The sequence below is a fragment of the Anomalospiza imberbis genome, chromosome 9 (genome assembly GCF_031753505.1).
Source record: "Anomalospiza imberbis isolate Cuckoo-Finch-1a 21T00152 chromosome 9, ASM3175350v1, whole genome shotgun sequence".
Classification (NCBI taxonomy): Eukaryota; Metazoa; Chordata; class Aves; order Passeriformes; family Viduidae; genus Anomalospiza; species Anomalospiza imberbis.
Window position 1 is genome coordinate 25,813,903 of NC_089689.1, and position 14,035 is coordinate 25,827,937.

The following is a 14,035-nucleotide window of genomic DNA, read 5'->3' on the forward strand; positions in this document are numbered from 1 at the left end:
GCAACTAAAATATTCCTCAAAAATGTAAGTGTGTATTGTAGATTTGTTTTTAATTTTCTGACAAAAAAACTTATGCTGATCATCAATTTTAAAATATTATTTTCAGAATTTACTAGGATTTTTAAACCTAGTAAACCATTAAAATGGATATACCATAATAAAGCCCTGTTCTCTTTCTCCAGATATGTCTGAAGAAACTCTAAATCTTCTTAGATAATTTACTTATAAAATGAAGAAATCATAAGTGACTGTCATCTTGGTCAATAGTACAGCCAGGAAAGTATCCAGGAAAATATCACTTGTCTGCAAAGAAATTCACATTCTCATCACAGTGTATCTTTCCTGTAGAGAGCTTGGCAGAAGATTTTTCATCTATCCACATATATTTTTTGTAGCATATTACATTATTTCTTGATGTTGGGTGTCTGCTTAAACTGAAATTCATAAAAATTGTGAAAAATCTGAAATGCTTAAAAAGTGCAAATATGCTTTTCAACTAGCTATATTGGCTTCTTCCCTTACAGTAATGCTAGTCATGCTTGAATTGCCTAAGAAAATTTAATCAAAATGTCAAAGATCTACCAAAATTCAGTTAAAAAACAAAAAAACAAAACGAGAAACAAAGTGAGATTACAAAATGTAATTTTCTCTTCAAAAATAAATTTCCAATATGCCTTGGAACCACTCTTGTTTTCTGTAAATCACTGCATTTTCCTTTTCTTTGCCAAGAACTATCAGAATCATAGCCATCCATGACTGACCAGTCTCTTGGTCCAAGAAGAAATCAATGACCATCAAAAGCTTTCTATTTTTGTTACTTTGTAAGTACAAATCCTTGTCTGCCAGCAGGCATAGTAGCAAACTGTAATTGTAACAAATAGCATTTTTTTTTTTTTTTGCAAACAACCCAAGAATGACATCAGTGCGCTGAGGCAGTGTCTTGGCTCTGAATGTCTGAACGCTTTGATACCAACCTCAGTTCCTGATGCTTTATGGCTCTTTGTTGCTTGAAAACCCTCGGGCAGTGTGGTGTCTCCCATCCCACACAGTGAGATCAGTGGTCTGGCCACTCACTTCTCAGCAGCCAGGTGCACGCAGAGCTGCGTTTCCTGCAGGCCAGGCTGATGTGGCTGTTCTGTGTGGCGTGTGGCTGATTCTGGTTTTGCTGACTGAGTGCTGTGACTCCCGTTCGGAGCACTCGCCTCAGTAACCAGTAGCAACCAAGCCACTGCTGTCCTTTGCCTTTACACCGTAGTCACTACATGCTATAGCTATTACGCAAAAAAAGGGTCTTTGCAAATCCATCAAAAATCACAACGATATAGTTAAAGCAGGATCCTTAATAACATCGTTTTGATCCCTGTATGGGCTATTCACTTAAGAGCTGGACTCGGTGATCCTTTGTGGGCGCCTTCCAACCCAGAATATTCTGCAGTTCTGCGACAGGCATCCCACAGACCGAGGCAGCTAGTGCTGTAAACCCGTAAGCATTCGGCGCCCTTCCGCACGGAACGCTCCGTTCCAGAGCGTGTGCATCCTCGGGGAGCCATCCCGGCGGGTGCGGAGCGGGCAGAGCCGCCGGCTGCCGCAAAAGGCCCGTTTGCAGCAGCGAGGCGTTTGCGGCAGCGCGGCCGGGCCGGGGCCGGGCAGAGCGCGGCGGCCGTGCAGCATGCTGGACCCGGAGGGCAGTGTGGAGCACCAGCCTGCCTCCTCCTTCCCCAAAGTCCTCCTCATCCCTCTAGCCATGCTCCTCGCAATTGCAGCGCTCCTGCTCTTAGCCTTTTCCGCTACGCGGCAGAAGGAGCCTGATTTTTACACTTTCAAAGTTGTAAACATCAGGGGCAAGCTTGTGTCTCTGGAGAAGTACAGGGGCTCGGTAAGTGCGGCGCGGAGGGGCGGCTCCCGCCCGGGCTCGCTAGCGGGGAGCCCTTGCATGTCGGCGGAGCGAGCGCGGGGGAGAGCGCTCGGAGGCTCGGTGCACACGCGTGTGCCTCTGGGCTGCTCACTCTGTGACTCTGCCCTTCGGCCAACTCGTCTGGCTAACACGGGCTCCTCTTCAATAAAGCGTTTGCAGTCTAACCCCCGTGTGTGTCCGCGTCTTCTGCTGCTGCAGCCGCCTGTAGACGTGGCAGGCAGGGAACGCTGCCCTCCTGCCGATTGCTCTGGGTCCCAATGCCTATTCCATTGGAAGCTCAGGAAGTTTGTGTCTTTGTGTAGCTTACTTTTGGAGTTTATTTCTGCCTTTTAACTGCATGACTTCTTGTGTGTTATTCTTACTCAAATCCCGTTCCTTTGTAATGATCTACATCAAAAAAGGATTTGATCCGTGGCGAATGGAGTTAACAGATTTCGCCATAGTTAGTAAAATCATGAGACATTACAAAGTATCAGAGTATAGTGAAATTGTAACAACATCATGCAAATTCTTCTCTCGCTTTTTAGTGTGACAGCAATATGAAGAAGGGCACGTAGATAAAAGCACATATGCTTTTATGATGTAAATTGTATTTACATCTTACATTAAGTATTTTTAGGCAGAGTTTTCCATACCATTTTAAAACAATGTCCCTGACTATAATCTAATTTTATTTCATTTTATTTTATTAGCAGTTTGATCATCTAGAAAAGATTGTCGGTACCTATAGAAAAATGAAAAGATAACTTAGCACACTTATTGTACTTAATACTATAACCTCTTATAGCCCCTTTCACAAATTATAGAAGCTAAAATCAACATAAATCCCGTAAGTGCCACACTTAGCACCCAAGTGACACATCTGTGATACAGCCAGGCAGTCCAATAGTTTTGCTGCTGCCCAAAAAGGAAGCATCACTTCTCATTTTCACCCTTTTTCTCCAGCTTTGTATTTACATCTTCCTTTTTCCCCTCCTCAGATGTCTGAGCTCACTGGTCCACGGCAGCAGGTCACTATCACATTGGCAGGAAGACAGAGAAGCTAATATAGGGAGATTCACATTTTCTTGAGCTCAGCAGAAATGGATACTGGTAGATTTGGACCGAATGAGAGACCTAAATCTTATCTGGTCAAAGTCCTTATCCCCCTCCATTCGCAACTGAGATACAGCACAACTGGTCCCATGCCCACTCAAATATCTATGTTGGAGAAAAACATGGAAGCTGTTTAATATTAAGCAATGTTTGTGCTTTTTTAGTGAGCTCCTTCCAAAGGCTCTGTCAATAAAATCTGTTACTGGGGCATGTTTTGTCTGCATGTCATCTACTAATCTGAATAAGCAAATACCACCTGTAGCTTCTCTATCTCAGGGCCAGATTCAACATGGAAAGGAGTTAAGGAGGAACATGGAAGAATTCCTTAGAGCCACTCTGCAGAGAGCTGGGGGTGTTCATCCCCTCTGGAATCTGATGAACAGGCAGGTTCAGGGTGTGTGCTATATCCCAGTGCTGTGGTTCCAGGCCACCCTCGAGGCATGGTTTCATAAAGAGGAGCTCTACAGTTGTATCTGAGAAAGATAATAGCATTGATGAATGGTATTCTTTGATCTCTGCTAGGCCACATGCCACATGGAATAATTTATTCCAAAAAAGTGACACTCAGCTTCTGTGTGGAATAAAAGATAGATTTGCATTCAGAGATCCTATTAATGTTCAGGCTACCGGCTCTTTGATAACGTATGTGGACAATTTTAAAGAAAATTACAGCAATAAAACACATCCCTTTCTGTCATTATGTTGTCAGAACTCAGTATCAGGATAGAAAAAGGTTAATTAAAACTCCCATTTATTTCTTAAAATAAACTTGCTTAAATCTGCAGTTAGATAAGTAATGTTAAGGCACGGGTTTATCATAATATTTTTAAAGCTATTAAAAGAAAGAAAATATTATTAAAGTACTACATGTGTGCTGGGGGTGTTTTAAGGAAAGTGAGTCACTAGTTAGCTCCGGGAACAATAGTCTGTTAATTGCTAAACCAGCTTTTACCAGCCTTAAGCTTTCTGGCAGATGTAGAGAAGACATTTTCTTCAATTCAGTCACTCAGCTAATTTATTTAAATAACTACCTAATTGGTAGTCAAGAAACTTATTAGGAATTGAAAAAATCCAAGGGCTTCCAGACTCTAAAAAATTAATAAAATCTGCTAATTCTAAAACCACAAGAGCCATGCTTGGTATAAACAATCAGTGCAATTCATGACTGACAGGATGATTCTTCAGTAAATCATTATTAATATAAACTTGTGTCTATTCAGATAACTGAAATGATTTTTTCATAGTAAGAAAAAAAAAAAGACTGATAGATATTAATTATCTTTCTTTTTGAGTGTATCTTGATACAAACCACAATTACCCTCTGTTATATAGTAAAGAAAGGGAGGACAATTACCACTGAGAAAAGAGTTCCACAACTGAAATAGATCAAAAAACTGTCTGGTTCACTGTGTTGTGGAGGTCAGCCTTCTGTGGTTTTTCCACACTACCATAAAATGTTGACCCATCACTCATCTACATTAAAAATGAAGCTCAGTGATTATGATTGGACAAGAATCAAGAGAATCCAACCAAAATTAATTTTCTATCTAATCTAATTCAATAATCCTATCTTTTATTATGTGATCTGTATCTGATATGCTGTAAGATACTTAAATGCAGTGTGTATATATATATATCTGTATATATATACACAGATACTGCTGTAATACTGATATGCAGTATTCTAAGCAAAAATAGTACCTATTTGGGAGTCAGAGCTCCCAGACATCAACTGTTCCCTGCTGTGTTTGTGCCTATCTTGATGTAGTGGTACCAGTCTACCACCCAGCTAAGTACAGTGTGCTGTGGGGCAATTCAGCAGTGTCAGTGCAGTGCCTTTGGAAATGTTGAACCATAGGTTCTATAATCCTGGAAAAGTATTGGGCATTATAACAACTGAAGTATTATTTTTAACTAAATATTACTATTGAAAGTATGGCTAGGCACTTTGGACCCGGGCCCGCTGCAATCTGAGTGAGGGTAAATCCACAGCCACTGAATTACCACACAAATATTGCTATTTGTTCCATGAAGGTGACAGCTCCGTGAGTTGGTGCCATCTGACACTTGTGGCTGGTTCTTCCATAGTGACATGGAGCCAGTTAAGAATTTCTGTGTCATAAAACCCGAGTATGTGTTGTCTCTGCTGACAGATCCACAAAGGGTTACTTGAAGCTGAGACAGATTCCTAAATCTGTCCCAGCATTTTTGCCTAAAGGTGGCACTCTGCTGTGAAGATTAAGTAAAGCAAGAGGAGTTTTTGCAGTGTTGACTAAATGAGTTCACTACTAGAATGCATGGGTTTTCTAAGCAAAGGGAATGATAGTTTTAAGAGGTGAGACAACAGCTGATAAAGAATTCAGCTGAAATGAAATAATTTTTGCGAGGTCCATTGAACTGTTTGCACTGCACACTAGGTGGTGTGCTTGACTTGCACTCTCAGAGCCTAAAGTCAGGCATATTGAACTTAATTTAAATCATTAATAGTTGTAAGAAGTCAAAGTACAGCCTCTACATGAGAGCAAAAACAGTGACTGTTATTAATTAAAAATAAAATACCAACCAAAAAAAGATCACAACATGAAATCACTTCTAATACCAGATATCTGAAAGATAACTCAGGAAAGATTTTTAAAGAATCATTTTAAACATTCATTGAGAAATACTAATAGATCACAAAAGCATTCATTATATATGTTAGTTACACTTTTAAGAGGTTTACACTATTAAATTATGGAGTTCAGTAATGGAGAATTCAGTTACAGAGAATGCATTTTTCTAAGGAAAAAAGAGAATCATAATGTGTCTGCCATCCCAAGCAATGCTGAATGTAGTTTCCATTTGTTTTGGGGAATATGTTTGGAAGTTTGCAGTGTTGTCACTGTGAGCTCTCAAGCCTTTCCCCACCATGCCAAGAAACCACTGATTTTAAACAGCTGTAAATTAAAATAGTTATGTCTTTTTGAGTGAATTCTTTCAAGCCCTCTTTTTACTTAAAATCAAGTAAAAGTTATAAAAGCTTAGTTGTTTTCACTGGCAATTCATCCTTCATATCTATTTTAATATGAACACAATGACTACAGAACCTTATTTCCCACAAACCTCCAAAGACAAATTCTTACATTACCTTTCTATTTGAGAGCAGGTACCAATAGAGGTGAATTCAGTAAGGTGTTTGAATACTTCTGCATCATGAAAATTCTAAGGCTTAAACTATAATTTAAAAAGCTTCTAAAATTTCATGTGGAAGAACTATGTGTGACTTCAGCTCATAGTGATATAATTTATCATTACTTCATACTAAACTACTGTTAGCACTATGCTGGATAAATCAGATTATTTGAAAAGAACAGAACTGCTAATATTTATTTTTTATGTCCAACATATCACTTCAGTTTCAAATGCTGAGAGTCTGCAACAGGAATGAATCATAAAATTATTACCTCTTCTCTGAAAAAAAAAATCTAATGATATGCCATAACTTTGGATGTTTTAGGAGACTGAATTTAAAATTTCAGACAGAGCTTGTGTTGTCTGAATGAAAGTGATGATTTTGAGGTGAGATGGCTGCAGGTCATAGTTCATATACAAGTGTACAGGAGTTGTTTAGATTGTATCCTGTTGACACATTGCACCACAAAGAAGATTACACCAACTTGTGCTTTGAAAGACTACCTGTGTTCCAGGGAAAACAGTGCCACTCCAAATCCACTTTAAATTCAGTAGCTGGACTTCAATGATCCTTGTGGGTCCTTCCAAGTCAGGATATTCTGATTCTATGATACCTATTCTATGACAGCCATACAGTTATACAAAGTAGAAAATAAAGTAAGAGTTAATGTTTAATGTAAGAAATTACAAATACCAACATCCCCTTAGCTTTTTCTTTACTCATTCCTACCCCTTCTACACATCTCTTGATCCCATATATTACCCAGATATGTACCTTTATATGCCGGTTCGTTTTCTGCCTTTAAAAATACCACGTACATGTAGCCATTTATATTTCACTAAATATAATTTATTTTACACATCCTGTTTCCTTAAATACTTTTGTATGAAAGTATTAGAATGGACTCAATTTATGTAGAATGAGCAGCAGCTCACACAAAATTTGTGAGACTAACAAAACTATAAGTCTAAAATTCTAAAAGTTATTTAAGGCTAAAATTATCTCAAAAACCAATGAAAAATTCTTCAATGCTTTGAGAAACTATAATACATATTAATTCAGGGTTAGGTCACTTAATACTCCCAACAAATTCTGTTATTCCTGTAGTGCTCACCTGTCTGTGCCAGCTCCCTCCCAGGTGGATCTGTGCTGGCAGACATGTGCCTGGTGCTCATCTCTGACTGACACAACACACACAGCATTGGACATGATCCACTGCAGGAATGGCTTCATAGGATAGTGGGCAGCCTTCACTTCTTGGAATTCCTAATTGAGGCAGTAAACCTTTGTGCAAAAACTGTTGTCATTTTGTCACAACTGAGTAGATTTACTGTAGAAGTGATGGGAAATTTTACAGCCCTCACAGCACAGAACACCACCAAATCCTGTAATTGTTTCTATTAACTTCCAGGTCAAGACCTCTACACTCGCAATGATAAATGGATCGCACTTCTGGAAGGGCACTTAATTTTGAGCAAGAAAACATGCTGCAGAGCAGATGGTTCACAACAGATAAATAAACAACAAAAAAATACATCGATTTGCAAGTTTCTTTCATGCAATTTGGTATATCTTAGCTGGATAGTCAATTCTTAATTATGCTTAGAAACTGTCCAAAAGGCAGAATGGAAAAAACACAGATTCTCAGTAAACTGAAGATTAAGATTGCTTAGCAGTTGGTGGATTATCTTAATGCTTGCCAAAGAGGAATACATAATAGAAATATTAAATCTTCCTTTTGTGAACAGAACTCAATGTAGTTTCACATGTGTTCAGTCACAGTTCCCTAGACACCCTTTTTTTTTTTTTTTAATATTAGTCCACATTCCAGCCTACCTGTTGGAAAAACTGACGTGAAACACATTTTTAAATGTGCTCTCTTGTTCTTCAGGTGTCTCTAGTTGTCAATGTTGCAAGTGAGTGTGGGTACACAGACAGCCACTACAAGGCCTTACAGCAGCTGCAGAGAGACCTGGGCCCGTACCATTTCAATGTGCTGGCATTCCCCTGCAATCAGTTTGGGCAGCAGGAACCAGACACCAACAAAGAAATTGAGAGCTTTGCACGAAAGACTTATGGTGCCTCCTTCCCCATGTTCAGCAAAATCACAGTCAGTGGAGCTGGTGCAATTCCTGCCTTCAAGTACTTAATTGGTGAGTAACCTGGAATGCTGGAGGGTTGTTTCTGTTGCATAGAAGTCCTCTGACACAAAACACCATCCAAAGAATAAAGAGATGATTGTGCTCACAGAGTTGTCAGGCTCAAAGAGGTCAGAAGTCATGTAGTCTCTCCTCCTGCACAAGGCAGGATTTCTCTCTGCCATCTTCGTCTTACCTTCTAAAAAGATCTCCAGAGATGAAGACACATCAATAGCAGATGTCCTGTAAAAGCTGTTCCAATAAACCTCTACGTGGAATATAGGCCTTGAAATGCTCTCCTCTAGGCATACAACACCCTGACCTTCCTTTTTCCACTTTGCAGCCTCCTAAGTGCTCCTCCTGTGACATGAGTGCTGCAGACTGGATTGATAAGATTCATCTCTAGAGCTGTAGGATAAGGGGAAGTGAAGCACCTCATAATTTACTTCAACAATCAAAAAGTGAAACCAGGCATAGACGATGTCCCTGAATATTCCCTTCCTCATTCCTCCCCAAGCGCTGGAACAGCCATACTGCGCAGTTGCTCCTGTTCCAATCTGCTTTAGAGCCAGCACTGACACCTGAAGAGGTTTTGCTGGTTCTTACCTGCCAGCAAGGCAGGATGCTCCCTATCAAGGCACTACGTTTCTTACTCTGAACAAATGCTCTAAATACCATTGAAATGCTATATTAAAATGTCAGTCTTAACCCAGTGTGAAGGAAATGTCTTTCAGCAATGAAATATAGTTAAGCCCAGTGTGACACAGTATCATTTGAGCTGCATTCTGCAAGGACCATATCCCTGCTGCTTCTCTCCAGCACCACAGTGTTCTTCCAAATCCCACTGAATTTACCAGAGTGTGGAAATTATTTTTGACTACCCCAAACTCACCTCCTTCCAGGTGTCTGTAATGGATCACTCTGCTAGCCAAATTTCCCTGTAATCCTCTTTACATCCTTCCATCTCTGTTTTGACAAGGAGAGCTGTTCCTGCAGACATGTCCCAGGAACCTTGCAAAACTTGTGTTTCCCTGCTCGCCGGCCTGCAGGGGGACCCTGCTGGAGGCTGTGCCTCTATTTAGCATAACGACAACATAGTTAAAAGTGCGGGTCTGGCTGTGTCTTGATGATACATTGAAATAACTTCTAATTCCTTCTGAGGTTTGACCAATGTATAATCAGTGGAAAAAAAGATGCTAATTGTCTGTAGCGTCTGTACTTGTGCTTTTAGGGGCATGAGGTTCCTGATCTATTTGAAAGTCCTGGAAATTTTGTTTTCCCCAGGAAAGGGAAAACTGTAATACTCAGCTGTAGATGAGAATTAGGTGGAAACCTGGAACAATTACTTTGTTATTTCTTCATGTAGCATTTCTTGAAACAATCTTCTGAACCACATGGTACTGGGTGAGTCGGAGGTACTGGCTTTTGGAGGGAAAATTCTGGGTAAGCAAGTAATTAGCGCTAGTACAGCTATATTGTCATGCCAAATTCCATTTTCCTATCAGTGTTCAACTGTATCAGGTATATCTCTGTAGCACAGCCCCATATTCACATGCCCTCACACACTTCAACACCGATTATTGTGCTTTCTCCGTGCTCAAGCTTCCCTGTTTCCATTAGTCTCCAAGGGACTACTGTCTAGTTAAAGCTGTCTGTCAGAAAATTAATCTTATTCAGTCTGAACTTCCTCTTAATTTACATTCCTTCTTCCTCTGCAAGGTTAATCATCATATTGACATGAAGAAATGTCAGGAACTGGCTAATGTGGTTTTCTAATATTTAAGTTTTTTTTTTTTTTTTTTTTTTTTTTTTTTCTTTCCCCTGTAGATTCCACAGGAGAAGAACCAACCTGGAACTTCTGGAAATACCTGGTGGACCCCAACGGGAAAGTAGTAAAGGCCTGGGACTCTACTGTCTCTGTTGAAGAAATAAGGCCCCATGTTACAGAACTTGTACGGAAAATCATCCTAAAGAAGAAAGATGAATTATGACTTTCAAAAATCCCAGCATGCCAATTGCATCTTAATTGAGTATTAAGGCTGGACTTTGTCTTTTCACATTCCAAAAGAGAGGATATAGGGAAAGGGAATTATGACCAGTTGAATCTGTATTCACCATCTAAGAATGTAGAAACCAGCAAGTTAACATGGTCAAAGTAATATAATATTTTTATCTGACCAAATTCAGTTTGAGTTTTCTAGGAAAGAACAAATTTTCAGCAATTGTTTATTCCCCAATTCAATTATTAGTTGTTGGTAACACTAAAGGAAGTTAGTTCGGATAGGAAGAAAGATCAGAATAATGAGAATGTCCTCTGGGATCTCCCTGATATCTGCAAATCTGCTGTCATATTTTGATTGCAAACTGAATAAAATAAACAGCAAAAAGTGCATGATTGACTTAAGTCATGTGCCAGGAAGAAGGCCAAAACAGATACCTTCAGACCAGGCAGAATTTGCATGTTCCAATTACCACAGCCAAACATAGCTAATTTCAGCTGTATAGAAAGTTTAGAAGGGCATGGGAAAAACACACCTATAAAGCTTAAATGAAAGAAATATGAAGACAAAGGCCCTATAAAAATTCTCCAGAAGCCATGAGAAGAATTTCCGCATTTTTTCACCAAGATTTTCAGATGATATTTAAATAGTCATTTGAACATCTGTAGGACCAAAGTCTACATGAAATGGCTATTTCTTTCTTACACTAGCATACATGTCCCCTCATAAAACTGATGTTAAATTTATTTTTCAATTTGTGACACTATCTAATTTTGTTACATGTACAGACAAACATCAGACAATCAAAATATTTTTTCTATGGAAATAAGTTTTCAAATATTTAATTCTTGTGTAATGTTATGTAGTTTAATACAACTTTAGTGTTACAAATGCTTAATGGAGCCTTTTTCAACTGTAGCAGTCAGGTATCTGCTCAGACTTCAGAAGTCCCTAGCTCATGCTAAAATAGTAACACTAACATTTGCAGCCTCACTGTTCCTTGACAGAAACTCTTTGAAAATCTTGTCAGGAAAAACTCTTTTTATCACAACAGAAGCCCAATGTTCCCATCCTGTTAACCTCAGAATGCTTAAGAAGAATCTAGCCTTGTCCAACTGCAGCATTATTGATGAGAGAAAGCCTTTTTTGCGCTTTCTGATGCTTTCAAGTAGCACAATGTTTGTCCATGCTGTTGTCAAGGTCCATGTGTACAAATAAGCCTTAAGTGACCCCACCAGGGTAAGGACTTTTCCCAGCTCCTCAGTACCATTAGAGCTCTTCAGCATCCAAACAGGCTCTTGTTGAAATCAAAGGCAAATATTATGGCAAGGCCTGGCTCACAGGACAAGAGGGAAAAGACGAACACTCACTGGACTCGTTCTGTGGAGTTCTCCATGGAAGTAAGAGCTCCAGGGACTTTAGGATTTGCAGGAAGAATGTGAAGGGCAGAGATTATACTGCACAAAACAATCTCAAATTGCCTGAAAGAAGCTGAGAGCAAGTTATTTTAAGTTTTAGTGAAAAAAAAAGAGGGGGTGGAAGAGAGAATAAAAGGAAGAAGTAATAGAAGAACATGAGTAAAAGGAGAAATCAAGTATAAAAGAAATGAGAAGGAAATGAAAAGACAGTTTGCAGCCAAATAATCTTTGGGACAAAAGGGGCATGGAAATGTTCAAGTCTGAACATTGATAGTAATGAGTACGTTTCAAGCTCTATCAGCTACTTCTCACTTGAACTTTAACATAAGAGTGCAGGAAATTGGTGCTTGTAGCAGTGAATATGTGTATTTTCCTCCTCTGATGGTGAGAGAAGTGAACTCTATGCCTGATTCAGTCATTTAGTCCATTCTTGCATGGATCACTCTAAGACAATGGTTGCTAAGGATATCACAAAGGAAGGAAAATCAGGCCCATCTGATACTGTGCAGGGACAGAGAATCCAACTCTTAGAAAAGGAATTATTTTTTTACTCCACAGACTGTTTCTCTTTTCTCTGCCCTTTGATGCTGATGCAATGCCCCAGCATGCTGTTAGCATGTGCTGCAGGGCTTAAAATTTTCTCCTTAGAAAGCTTGTTTCTATTTTATACCTAAAGCCTGGATGAGACCAGACCAGGCTATGAAAAATGTTTTAAGTCTTTTCTATTTCCATTTTGTGTGTCTAACTTCAAGCAGAACTCTGGATTTACATAGAAACAATATTCTATTTCCTATTAGACAAGTTCTACAAGTCTAAAGAGATATAAGGGCAAGGATCAGTTGGGAACGTTTAGTCCTACATGGACAAATATTGTTTGTGCTGCTTTTAAAAGCATTACAAGGCACAACAAAAGCTTTCATTTGTCAATAATACTGCAATTGGACAAGACTAGATTATTTTTAAAGCATTCTGGAGCTAAGAGCAGGGGAACCTGAGCATTATGCCTGTGTTGAGATAAAAAGAGTTCTTTCTGACAAGATTTTCAAAGGGCTTCTGTCAAGGAACAATGAGGCTGCAATTGTTAGTGTTATTATTTTAGTGTGAGTGAAAAATTTCTGCAGTCTGAAGTCTGAGCAGATGCCTGAGTGCTAAGAATAACTCCCGACTGATGCTGTCAGAATTTGTGTTCTTACAAGTTTGGCCATTTAAAGACAACTAAGGTAAGTATTACATACGCAAGTCTTGAAAAACAACATATTTGAACAACCACATTATTTTAAGCACATAACTACTTTCTCTGAATTTAACAGATACATTTTCCTTATCAAATTAGGCATGGTATAGATTCCATCCTTCGTTGCACTAAATCAGTTTGTAGAACAAATGCTTTGGCCTTTTAATCAAAGTTCTGGAGTAAAAGTAAATATTCTCAATTGTAGATTAATACATATCTGGTCACACTGTAAGTACTTCATGACTCCCTGCTCAGAAAAATTGCAAATCAAATTGCACTGAGTTGAATTTGACTGTTGAGACTATAGATAGAGCATGCAGAGATCAGAAATTACTTTTTTTGCCTGGTGAATTCCAGCACTGTTTTAATCTGACAAAGGTCTTCCCTACAGCAAGTTCTGAAAACTGTAAACCAGCTCTGAATCTATAGCATGAGACTATTTTTCCTTGCCACTTATCTGCTTTGCAGAGAAAATAGCAGAGTGTATTAACAGATGAGCACATTGATGCACAGAGAAGAATTGCCTTGATCATCTAAGACTTGATCTCCTACAGTTTGCACCTTTAATGGTGTGAACTCTTGGCCTGTTGATTTAAACTTTTATCTAAGCAACCTGAACACTAATGTATGCAGCCATGTGCCCCCTCTGACATGCCACAGGGAAAAGAAATAATTTTAAAGCCTAAATATAAGTTTAAAATTAGTCAGGGCACTTTTGATCTTTTGAAACTTTGTCTCATAAAGCATGTAATAATCAGACCTACATGAAACCAAAGTTCTGATTTAAAATGGAATCTGCTACATTGAAATAGAGCAATTGAATGAAGCAATAGACAGGGGTTTAAATCTCCTTTTTTGTCATTATAAGGAGAACAAAGCCAAACACATGAGTTATCCTGACAGTCACATCTGCTGTTTTAGAGAGGTGCTGGGGATGTTTCACTTGAGTTCCTATTGCGATTTTAGTCAGAAACTTCAGTGGCAAACCAGACACAATTTCTCTGTGCTGGATGGTACTCAGTTTATCCTTTCAAACACAATAGCATCTCATTCAAGAAATTGC

The 14,035-nt window shown here is 39.0% G+C and overlaps 2 protein-coding genes across 2 annotated transcripts in view; both read left to right on the plus strand.

Moving 5' to 3' along the window:
* Positions 1 to 14,035, plus strand: part of SCP2 (sterol carrier protein 2) — a 155,416-nt gene that overhangs the window by 29,220 nt on the left and 112,161 nt on the right. The window lies entirely within an intron of this gene.
* Positions 1,567 to 10,712, plus strand: GPX7 (glutathione peroxidase 7). Its single transcript, XM_068198761.1, has 3 exons — positions 1,567 to 1,876; positions 8,074 to 8,335; positions 10,148 to 10,712. The coding sequence occupies exons 1-3, from the start codon at positions 1,670 to 1,672 to the stop codon at positions 10,309 to 10,311; spliced, it is 633 nt and encodes a 210-aa protein (XP_068054862.1). The 5' UTR covers positions 1,567 to 1,669; the 3' UTR covers positions 10,312 to 10,712.